General features: G+C 42.3%; 1 protein-coding gene across 2 annotated transcripts in view; it reads left to right on the forward strand.

Annotated features, from left to right (window-relative positions):
- Positions 1 to 12,651, forward strand: part of Ptpn21 (protein tyrosine phosphatase non-receptor type 21) — a 61,326-nt gene that overhangs the window by 14,716 nt on the left and 33,959 nt on the right. For both annotated transcript variants that reach the window (XM_040742652.1, XM_040742653.1), the window contains exons 3-4: positions 6,523 to 6,692; positions 11,786 to 11,883. In XM_040742652.1, the coding sequence (XP_040598586.1) occupies positions 6,523 to 6,692; positions 11,786 to 11,883 (268 nt within the window). The remainder of the gene's footprint in view (positions 1 to 6,522; positions 6,693 to 11,785; positions 11,884 to 12,651) is intronic.

A 12,651-nucleotide genomic window follows, 5' to 3' on the forward strand; every position in this document is an offset into this window, starting at 1 on the left:
TGTGGCTGTGTGCATGTGTTTGTATGTATGTTAGGATAGCATGATAACAGCACTTTTGTTTACATTTATTTTTATGTGTATTCATTTGTGTGGGTGTGTGCATGTGTTTGTGTGTATGTGTGCATTTGTGTGGGTGTGTGCATGTGTTTGTGTGGGCGTGTGTATTTGTGTGGGGGTGTGCATGCAATAGCTTGCATGTCAAGGCCGGACGGCTGTGGGGATTGGCTCTCTCCTTCCACTATGTGGATGTTGGCTGCGGAACTCAGGTTGTCAGGCTTCACAGCAAGTGCCTTTGCCCGCTGAGCCGTCTTGCCAGCCCTGCTTGTCTGCTTTTTGAGACGGGGTCTCATGTAACCCAGACTGGTCTTGAACTTACTGTGTAGCAGAAAGTAGCCTTGAATTCTTGGTTCTCCTGTCAGTACCTCCCAAGTAGTGGTGTGGCAGGTGTGGGCCATCATGCCTGGCATGAAGGAATGTTATCTGTGGGCAGCAGAGATGGCTCTGTGGTTGAAGATGCTTGTTACACTTCAGAGTTCAGTTCCCAGCACCCACAAGGCGGCTCACAACCATCTGTAGCTACAGTTCCAGGGGATCCCTCCAGGACATCTAGTACCCTCTTCTGGCCTTTTTTTTTTTTTTTTTGGCACCAGGTATGCACGCAGTGTACATATATGTGCACAGGCAAACATAAAATAATATACAATGAATCTTGACGAAATCATAGGCCCAAAGGGTCCATTGATTGGGATGAGATACACGAATGGGGGTCCTATGGTAGAGCAAACTGGTTAATGGTCTAAGAGTGAGAAGCTCTGACTTGCCCTCAGTTTTGTGAGTTTTTACCAAAATCCCTTCTGTATAGTAGCACACAGAATAAACTTGCCTTTGTAGTGAAACTTTGTGTATTTACCTTGGTTATATCACAGTTTCTTTGGGGAATAAAATGTTTGTATATGTTAAAATTTTCTATTTAATCCTAGTTTGCTCTTTAGAAACATGTTAGTATTTTATTCCTAAAATCGAATGTTCTTCTATAGTGCATCTTTTTTTTAATTAAATAATTGTTAAGAGAAGCTTTTTCTTTGAGAGTAGCCTTCCTGCCAGCCTGGTTCTAGAGCTGCATCAGTCCCAAATAAACACACAGGAGGCTATATTAATTATGAAGCTGTTGGCCTTGCTTGTTTCTTACTGGCTAGCTCTGACTTAAGTAATTACCCCATAATTGTTAATCTAAGTATTTCTCTTACCGGAGAATAGTTCCAGGCTTCCGACCCTATGGCGTTACATGTTGACTCTCTCTGTGTTTCTCCTTCCCAGAATCCTCCTGGACTCCTAGTCCCACCTATCTAGATTCCTATTGGCCAGGCAGTCTTTATTGACAAATGCACAGGACTTGCCCCAACAAATAATGTATTAGTTTATTTTACATACCAACTGGTTTCCCCTCCCTCTTCATCTACTGTTTCCTCCCCCAACCCTCACCCCATTCCATCCCTCTGTTTCTGTTCAGAAAGGGTAGGCCTCCCATGGGTGTCAACAGAGCATGGCATATCAAGTTGGGGTAAGACCAAGCTCCTCCCCTCATATTGAGAGGAATAGGTTCCTTCTAGGGTATGTCATAGCCAGTGGGCCATCTACATTGCTTATTTGTCTTTGCTCCCAGGACGCAGCCCTGGCAGGACAGGGACTCTGTTCTCTGCTCCAGTGCTATGCGCTTGCACCCAGGATAGCATTTGACACCCAGGAGGTGATCAGTTAGTGTGAGCTGAAGGAACCAATGAATTTAGGACAGCTAAGAAATATAGATAGACTTGTTTTGTTTTTGTAATTAGCTGAGGGTTGCCCGGAATCAGACCCGTAGCTTGTTACTTGGTGTGGCAGTGTTTTACTACTTAGCTACATCGCCAGCCCAAGAATTTTTTTTCTTTTTTAGTACAGGGCGAGGTCTTTACCATGGAGTTAAATCTTTAGTCCCAAGATTATAGTTTTATATTTATCTCCTTTACAGTGGTCATATGCTTCATAGTATCTGATTGAGACTGAAAATGGGAAAAATGACAGCACTTTATCCAAGTAGACAGTTGTCCTTTTAATACATCTCCAAATTTGGCTTATCATTTCACACTATGCTGAACCGTAAAAGTAGAAGGAACCTGGACACTCAAAGAGTTCAATTACTTGGACTTCAGTTTGATGAAATGGAGTATAATTATATTTGTTATTTTCCCGAGTCTTCATTGATATATGACAGTGTTCTGATACCGTATATTGTCATATTGCCTATGAAATAGAGAGTACATCATTTGGTTCAAATGAGGAGGAAATGGAGGAAAACTAAACAGAAAGGGGAGGGGTGTTGTGTTGAGGCAATGTGACCACTGCCACCTGCTCGATGGAAGAGGCCCCATGCTTTATTATTTATGACGGACTCCGTGGGGAGGGCGGCTCAGGGCTGAAATTAGCTTAGAGCTTGCTAACCACCTTTGTTAGGTGATCTCTGCTTGGATAGACTTTATCTTGGGCTGTCTCCTCTCATCTCTGTCCTGATGAAAGGCTTCAAACTTCAGCTGGCCAAATAGACACCAAGATAAAATTATATTTGCAATTTTACATGGGATTAGCTTTTATTAAACATAATGCATTAGTGGCTCTAAAAACCTCCAGCTAATTTGTGTATCTCTCTGGTCTATTTTAAAAATAGTACAGTCAAAAGGAGTCTTAAAATAATTAGACAAGAAATGACCTGGGAGTGAGGAAGAGGTTTGCATTCTGTTAGGATTTGGACCTGCCTAGGGCAGCTGATCTCTGTCACTTCAAATGAAGCAACCATATTGTCTATTTCACGTTGTTTTTGCTCTAGTTACATGACAGGCAGCTATCTGCAAATTTAGGAGAGCAGTAGTGAGAATTTTCAAACAGCTATACAGAAATCGTCAATTTTTTTTTTTTTTTTTTTGGTTTTTACGAGACAGGGTTTCTCTGTATTGTTTTGCAGGCTGTCGGTCTAGCCCGGCCTCGAACTCACAGAGATCCGCCTGCCTCTGCCTCCCCAGTGCTGGGATTAAAGGCGTGTGCCACCGCCGCCCGGCTTCGTCAAATATTTTTAAAGGTTGTGGTTTCATGTCTTTTTGGAACAAACCAGGGAGAAAAAGATAATGTAAAATATCTGACACTGAAATCCAGCCAGCAATTGCTGTAAATGAATTTATGTAAGGATTCCAGAAACTTCAGTGTTTGATTCATTTAGGATGCATTTTTCACAAGAGCAGATAGAGTCATCTAAAAGTGTTTCTTATCAAGAGGCTCTTACCAAGAAAGTTCTGGAAGGAGCCGGGCATTGTTGGCACACACCTTTAATCCAAGCACTCAGGAGGCAGAGGCAGGCGGATCTCTGTGAGTTCAAGGCCACCCTGGTCTACAAGAGTGAGTTCCAGGACAGCCTCCAAAGCCACAGAGAAACCCTGTCTCGAAAAAACAATCCTTTCATTTTAGTTATAAGTGATGATGATATGCTTTGGGGGGCTATGGGGTCTTTTGAGTCAGGGTCTCACTACATAGCCCTAGTTGGGAACTTGCTATATAGATCAGGCTGGCCTTTGCCTCCCACATACTGGGATTAGGTGTGTGTCACTGTGCTTGGCTAAGAGATGATATACTTAATTTTAAAAAATAAATCAATTTTATTATTTTGTGTATGTGAATGTTTTGTCTACATTTAGGTCATGCAGTGCCTGAAGAGACCGGAAGAGGGCACCAGATACTCCCTGGAACTGGAGTTACAGATGGTTGTGAGCCTCTATGTGGGTGCTGGGTATGAAACCTGGGTTATCTGGACGAGCAGCCAGTGCTCTTAACCAATGATAATCTCTGCAGCCCCAAAAGAGGATGTATTTTTATGACCCAAACTGTTTTCAGCCCTACGGCAGGTCTACTCTGGGCTTAATATCGTTGCAGAAAAAAAAGTTTGACTTGTAAAGCAGAGAAGGCAGGATTGTGAATTTGAGGCAAACTTGGTCTGATTAGTAAATTTGAGGTTTATACAGTGTCTCCCATGATTCTTGGGATACAACTGGATATTCAGTGATCAAATTGTTCCGTTCATATACGATGTCTTGGGTGACAGGAATAAGAGACAATTCACCCAACCAAACTTACTGAATTCCTACAGTATTTTAGCTTGTAGAAATAAAAGGACAGTAGGAATATTCCACTTGTAGAAAGTGCTAGACTAATATTGAGGTATTTTTTCCTTTGTAGAAATGATAATATCCATGGAAATTAAAATATCTTGAATGTTTAGATTTATTTTATGTGTGTGAGTATTTTGCCCATATACATGTATGTGTACCATGTATCTGCCTGCTGCCTTCAGAGGTCAGAAGAGGGCCTGGGATCCCCTAGAACTGGAATCTAGATGGCTGTGAGTGACCTGGGCCCTCTGCAAGAGTAGCCATTGCTCTTTCTGGCCCACTAAAACCCATGCTTTTAATTCCAGTACTTGGGAGACAGAGGCAGACAGATCTTTGTGAGTTCAAGGCCAGCCTGGTCTACAAAGAAAGTTCCAGGACAGCTAGGACTATGCAAAGAAATCCTGTCTTGAAAAATCACACACACACACACACACACACACACACACACACACACACACACACACACACACACACAAACCTACCTACCTCTTTGTGAGACTGGGCCTTACTTTATAGCCCAGGCACAAACCTCTGTCCTCTGTCTTCCAGGCCTGAGCTACTATGCCCAGTTTTTATGCATGTATTTATTTATTTCAATTTTTGAGGTAGGTTTCACTGTGTATTCCACCAGGATGGCCTTAAACTCACTGTGCAGTCATGACAGGCAGGTCTTGAACACTCTGTAGTCTTCTCGACTCAGCCTCCTAAGTAATGGGATTATAGGCAGTCAACACCATGCCTGACTCAAAGTTCATTTTATTTTAGTAAGTATTGCAGATCAACTGAAATAGCCTGAGTTATTTTATTTTTGAGTTTTACTGATCTATGAAGTTAAACTACCCAGTCTAATATAGCAGCTGTTTCATTTGAAAGCATTAAAATGGAATAATACCGAGAAGTAGGATTCCTTAGTGGCACTAGCCACATTTCAAGTACCCAGTTGCCACCTGTAGCAGGGGGCTGCTCTTTTGAATGGTACGGATGTAGAACATGTGCATCATTGTACAAGCTTCTATTTGGCAGTGTTGCTCTAGAGTCTAGAATAGCAGTGATTTTCCAATGGCCTTGATCCGTGAATTGATTCTGAGATAAATGTTAGCAGTGATTAGAGGCTTCCATTTTCTCTGTTAAGTGCTTTCATAGTGGTTCAGGTTGACCAGGCCAGGGCTGCTATCGACTACCCTAATAGTTTTATTATATAACAAGTGTAATCTGAATGCTAATTTACTCTGTGTGTATTGGGGTGTGTGTGTAGGGAGTGGGGGTTGAGACATTCTTGGTATGTAGGCAGCCCTGGCCTTGAACCTGTAACAATCTGTTGTCATAGCCTTCCAGGTACTAGGGTCACAGGCATGTGCCTCCATGCCTGGCTCTGGTCCAAAACTTCAAACTTTAAGTTAGTAATCCAATTAGGTCACTTTATTGTACTAGGTGTGATTTTTTTTTTTAATGTGGGAGAGAGAATGATAGGAACACACTTGAAAGTGGAGAGGGAGGAGAGAGAGAGAGAGAGAGAGAGAGAGAGAGAGAGAGAGAGAGAGAGAGAGAGAGAGAGAGAGAGAGAGAGAGAGAGAGAGAGAGAGAGAGAATCTCCATCCAGACTCTGTTATTTAGTTCAAAGTTCATCCTTCACACTAAACTATTACTTTAAAACATGCTGGTCACTTTGAATTTTGTCTGATGTGCTCTGAGGGGCAAGGTAGAACTCTGGTTGCATCTGTTATTAAAATTTCTGACATTTACATGAAGTAGTTTTATTTAGAGAAGCTAAATCCCAGAATAGTGAAAAGGTGGGCTAGCACCATGGTTTAGAATTACACTGGGTAGAGGACTACTTTAGGTTTTTTATGTAATGTTAGTTATAGGGCTGCTGAGATGGCCCAGAGGATAAAATTTCTTGTCATGCAGGCCCAAGGACCTGAGCTTTAGTCCCAGTAACCCATTGTAGAGAAAAAGAACCAACTCCCCAAACTCCTCTGAACTCCACACTGGTGCACACATGTGAACATGCATACACATGTTAATTATTTTGATAATGGTAACTTTAGTGTTTTGGTAATGGGAAAATTAGGATTTTTTTTATCTTTTTCTTCAGCATTTTTGCTGTTAGTTCAAGAAATGGCTTACAATTGTCCTGCTTCTATTTCCTGAATACTATTTTCTAGTTGGAGGTTGGCATTCCTTCTGTTTTTTTCCTTTAAGCCTTGGCTTTTGCCCCTTTCTGAGAGGCAGTAGGAGGCGACTGCCACTTGGCCCTGGGTCTTTGGTGGTGGAAATCGCTGGAATCTTTGTGTGCATGACTGCCTGCTTCAGTGACCTCCCCTCCTTCCAGGTCACTTACTTCAGCCTGTGGTACTACAACAAGCAGAGCCAGCGTCGCTGGGTGGATTTGGAGAAGCCTCTAAAGAAGCAGTTGGACAAGCACGCTTTGGAGCCCACGGTCTACTTGGGAGTGGTGTTTTATGTGCCGAACGTTTCCCAGCTGCAGCAGGAGGTCACCAGGTGAGAAGGTCCTTGTGCTGCCTGTGTTTAGAAAGTGGTCCAGTGAGGCCAGGAGAGTGAAGGCGAGGTCAAAGGCCTCAGGATAAAAACCTGTGACTGACTTTGCCCTCCAGCCCGCAGTTTTAGTCACCACATTACTAGGAGGTTCTGGAATGCTGTGTGTCAGACTGGATTATGGTTCCCTGGACCCAAAGGCACAGGAAGAGGATTGGCTCACCCTGGTGGTAAACTCTGGTGATATCCTCTTCAATGTTTCTGCTTCCTTGTAACGAGGAAACGGGAGAGGAGAGATTTAAAATGGGTAGTCTGAAACCCCGTGTTCTCTCCTCAAGGAACTGGCAGGTTCTTATAAGTCTGCAGATGGGTCGGGCCTAACATGGGGGCAGAGGGCCGCAGAGAGGGAAGACATTTATGATCAGACGATACTGGAGGTGAATGCACTTACAGGGGAAAGGACCGTAGAGGAGCTAGGAGTCTCGCTGTGTTTCATCCTCCTGGGTCACGCAGGCTCCTTTTCACGCAAATGGGACTGACTCAGATCGTGCCCCCCCCTGTGCCCTCTACTGTCCCCGTGTGTGTCCCTTCCCACCCCGTCAGTCCCCTTTGTTCCCCTACAGTTTCCTTTATGCTTTCACTTTCTCCTACATAAATGACCTTGGGGAGAAATGAGAAGAAAGCACGCAGTATTTGTCTTCCGGAGATTGACTTAATTCTCCTAATATGATTAACTCCGGTTGCATCCACATTCCTTGAAATACCATACCATAATTCTTTCTCATGCTTTAAAAAAAATCCCTTGTGTCTATGTTCACCATTCTCTTTATCTCTCTTGATGGACAGCTAGGTCGGGTCTAGAACTTAGCTATTATGAATTCTTTTTTTTTTAATTTCCTGAAGACAAAAAAACATAGTGAGAAAGTTTTGATTTTTCAGTTTTGGGTGGAGCTCTGTACCTGTGGAGGGCACCCACCTGGTACACTTAGGGCCCATGCTTTCTCCTCCAGCATCTAAGAAATAAAAAAAGAAGTACAGTTGGGCGGTGGTGGTGCACGCCTTTAACCCCAGCCCTTGGGAGGCAGAGGCAGGCCAGTCTCTGAGTTGGAAGCCAGCCTGGTCTACATAGCGAGCGAGTTCCAGGACAGCCAGGGTTACACAGAGAAACCCTGCCTCCACCCACCCACCCCCCCAAAAATAAGAGGAGAAGAGGGAGGAAGGGGAAAGAAATATAAACGTTGAATGCTTGATCTTGCCTAAGATGTCTGAAACTTAGCACTGCCTTATCTTTTAAACCCTACTTAATAGCATTACTTTGGATTCAGTCTGGGCGATGTCGGTATCCTAAACATCATGTGCCTTCTGTCTTTGTCTCCTATGTCGTTCTCATACTGCAGCCGTATTCATCTGACTCTGTGAAGCTCTGAGATGCCCGAGGCCGGGGTGCACTTTGCCTACCCCATGCTATGTTAGGATTTGCTTGTAGAGCTGTTATGGTGGTTGCTATCACAGCCTCCTATTATGGTCGTTTGCGTATGTGCCTTACCTTCTTTCTACATCTTTTCCATGTTTTCTTTGGCTTTCCCCTTCATTTGAAAGCTATAATGCCCTGCAGATAGTAAGAATTGCTGCTGCCTCATGCCCGTGGAATGCTATTTGAATGTGCCAGGTGCTTATCAGAAGACTCGAGGAAACTGAGGTCACGTACTGGGTATGAGCACAAACGGACTGTGAACAGGTCTGAAATAAAAACATTGAGGAGGGAAGTGGAAGCCAGAAGGAAAAATGTGAACCAGCCACCTAACTCATTAAACATTGACTGAAGATACTCTGTGGCCTGAAAGCTGTTAGGGAGTCATTTGAATCTGACCCTGAAGGAGTGGCTCCCTCACACTCCGGTGGAACTGGCAGTTCATGTACATAAGTAGTCACGGTATCCTGTGATAACAAACATTTGATTCAAAGCTCTGGATTCCTAGGGGTGGAGCGTGGAGAACTTGACTAAGGGAGGAAACAGTCCACTTCTTGGGAGGCTATAGAAGGAATTTTCTAGTTAGGGGGTGTGGCCTGTGGAAAGCAGGGAGACTAGGGAGTTTGGATAATACCTGAAAAGGTTTAAAAGCCAGGGGTGTGGTAATACTAAAGACACAGTACAATGAGGAAGGCTTTTTCAAATATTAATGGAGTGGAATGACCAAATTTGTGTCTTACAGAGACCATTCACATTGGATGATAAATTAGAGATGACAAAACTCCCGAATTCAGTTGGAAGTGGCAGGAGACCAGTTAGGAAGCTGTGTTGGATTAGAGCACACACCTTACTTACTTCACAAAGACATGAGCCATATGTGGGATGAAAAAGTCTGCGGTTACTGGGCTCAGTGTGTAGGACTGCTCCTTGATTAGGTGAAGACCTAGAGAAGTTCCATCAGTAAGAATTAAGTATGGTCATGAGCGTCCATGAGAAGCCTTCAGCTCCAAAATGAGGCCCCCAGGTCAGCCCTGCAGACTTGTGTGACAGCTCCGCAGTTCAGAGTCCCCAAGGACACTGGTGCTTTCAGCATCTTCGTCCCACTTGCTCGGTGCCCTCAGAGTCTAAGATGTCTGGACAGGTTTTAACTTTCCAAGCTGTGGAGTCTGGAGACAGAACGGTGGTTTCTAGGAAGGGGGAAGGTGTAGGAGGATTTTGTGTCATGTCAAGAAACTCTTGCAGGCAATTGGTACTCAGGCTTTTTGTCCTGTAGCCGTGACTTTGTGTATCTTTGATATGTTAGATTTGTACATTGGAGCAGTTTATTATGTGCCACTTTTACCTCAAAAAGATCTTACAAAAACCCACTCAGGGCTAGAGGTGTAGTTGAGTGGTAAAGCATTTGCCAAGTAGATGTGACACTCTGGGTTTAGTTCCCCCTGCACCCCCCAGAAAAACATTCAAAAGTACTTTAAGAAAAAAGGCAGAGAACAAAAATCTGAATCATGTCTTTATGTCTTCAGAACATGAGGACTTATCGGAAAAAGGTAGCCATAAGGCAGCAGAAAACTGTCACCCACATGATGGGTGCTTACAGGGATTTTTGTTTGCAAAAGATAGGCAATTTTGAGAATAATGAATAATGATTGGACATATTGAATTCTTTATAAATTCACAAATTGATAGTGTGTAACCTCGTTGGTTACTACATGAATCCATTTTTTTTTGTTACTTGTAACAATAGTGTTACAGCCTGTATAAGTTTGAGTGGGAAGAGGCTCATCTTGCCTCACCACTCTGGAGCATACTTGTTTGTAAATGTGGCACTGTCCCAGTATGTCATTTACAAGGAAATTTTCACATGGGATTTTTATGTAAAGGATATTGAACTAGCAATGAACAATTTACAGCAGATATAGAAGAATCAGCTCACATAGTAAACCCATTCAAAGCTAAGGTAAGAAGCTCAAGTGAATTTGGTCCACGAATGTTACATTCCAGAGTTTTTATTTGATATAAGGAAAGAGTCTAGAATAATGATAATGGGGTATGTGGAGCACGCCTATTAGATGTCTCCCTGAATACAGTCTCTTTTGGCATTTGAAAGCCTTACAGAAAGTCTCAGGTTTTCCCTCCCCTCTGACACTCTAAGTTACCAACATTCTATTGCTGATGGCTGGAGACTGTGGTATCTGCCAGGTGGTAGGAAGGAAAGGCTGAATCTGAATTCTTTTTATTTGGATGGATGGTGTGTTGGTCAGGCCATTTGGTAACAAAGAGCAGAGACATAAAGCCTAGCTTAAAGGTTAACACAAGAATGTATATGAATTCCAGATAATTCAGATATGGTCTGCAGTTGGACTGCTCAAAGGCACCAAACCTTGAGAGACTCGGGTTGAGATGGCATTGTAAACTGCACTGGCTGAGTCATTGACCCAAATCCAGCACTATCTCCATTGTCTAGAACGGTGTCACAGAGCAGTGACAGGCCTTAGCACTGATCTGTTGAGTGAATACGTTTTTTACCCTGACTTCATCCAGATGGAAAAATGACAGGATGCTATGTAACTGAAGGCACTGCTACTCATGGATGCTGCTCCTGTGCCAGCACGTGACTATCAGCTCTGTACCTGCCACTTGGCTATGTTTGACTCGGTGAAGGGAGGCTCATATCTTCACTTTATTGGTAGCTGTGAATTTGCAAACTGTGACATTCTCAATGTCATGTAGAGCCCTACATTGGAGAGCTGGAATGTAAACCGAGGTGCACTTGACACTAGGGGCAGACAGAAGTAACCCTATGTTATGGGATATTAAGAAAGACTTTTAGAAGTTATTCTTGCCGGGCGGTGGTGGCGCACGCCTTTAATCCCAGCCCTCGGGAGGCAGAGGCAGGCGGATCTCTGTGAGTTCGAGGCCGGGCTGGACCGACAGCCTCCAAAACAATACAGAGAAACCCTGTCTCGTAAAAACAAAAAAAACAAAAACAAAAACAAAAACAAAAAACAAAAAAAAAAGAAGAAGAAGAAGTTATTCTTTTTAGGATTACACTTTTAAAAACTTAATGATAGCCTAATCTGAAATATCAAGAATCTTTTTCCTTAAGTTTTACTTTCCAGGGCTAGTGAAGTATTTATCTAACTAAATACCTGAAGTCTTATATTACCAAGTTACAAGCGAGATTTAAAAGATAGGTTCTTGAGTGTGCACTTTCCTTATAATAAAGAACATGAAGAACTATATAGATAACATAAGGAACTATACAAAAGAAATAGGACTTTTTACCGGGTGTTGTCCTATAGATGACTTTAACCTTGTTTTTTTTCTGAGTGGTGTGGGTCTTGTTGGAGATCAAGGCAGCCTCACACATTCTAAGCAAATGTTTACCCCAGAGATACATCTCTGGTCCCTGGTTTTAACTTTGAAATAATTGAAGCAAGGGATAACTGACTTCTCATTAAACAGGTTAAATGATGTGCTGTTGTCAGTGGCATTCTTTTCACATTTTGAAACATCCAGGGTTACAGTTTTGACAGTTTTATGTTACTCTACTAAACTATGGTACAGTGCACTGCTTCTTGGTCAAATTATGGTAATATTGATTTAATAAACTCATCCTTTCAAATAGGTATCAGTATTACCTGCAGCTGAAGAAAGATATTTTGGAAGGAAACCTTCCCTGCACATTAGAACAAGCCATTCAGCTAGCTGGTTTAGCTGTTCAAGGTAAGCAATGCATGTAAAGTGATAATCTACCAGATTAAGACATGTGTTAAAACAAAAACAGCAAAGGATCCTGAAAGCAACTTATTCTCTATATGAATTATTATAGTATTTATGTATTGGTGGAATATTATGCTATTAGCTAGGGGCTTTATTGTAAGAAGACAATTTGGATTTCTTCAATGAAATATGAGATTTGTGGACATTCTGATTAATTATGTAATGTGTCAAAGGAGCACACATGTATATGTTTGTATAGAAAAATCAAACAACAGGCTAAGTGTTAATGTCTCTTAAGACTTGATTTGATCCTATTATTTTGGGAGGAAAGATTTTTCCACCAATGGGGTTCATGAAGTTACATTCATTTATATTTCAAGTACATCTCATTTCTTTGATTTCTCAAATAGCTATTCCAGATTAGAGAGCACCATCACTCACAATAGAAGTGGTTTTGTGTTTCATGAATTTTATTTATTTATTTACTATTTGTATTTATTTATCGCATATACAGTGTTCTGCCTACATGCCAGAAGAGGGCACCAGATTGAATTGTAGATGGCTGTGAGCCACCATGTGGTTGCTGGGAATTGAACTCAGGACCCCTGGAAGAGCAGTCAGTGCTCTTAATCTCTGAGCCATCTTTCCAGCCTATCATAAATGTTTTTTAACTAATGCTCTGGGGAAATTTCTGCCGATACATTATTTCAAGTGGTACCTGGTGGTAAACATGGAATTTAATCAAAAGAAAAAGTAAACTGGGCTGGGTGG

The sequence above is a fragment of the Mesocricetus auratus genome, unplaced genomic scaffold (genome assembly GCF_017639785.1).
Source record: "Mesocricetus auratus isolate SY011 unplaced genomic scaffold, BCM_Maur_2.0 Super-Scaffold_15014, whole genome shotgun sequence".
Taxonomy (NCBI): Eukaryota; Metazoa; Chordata; class Mammalia; order Rodentia; family Cricetidae; genus Mesocricetus; species Mesocricetus auratus.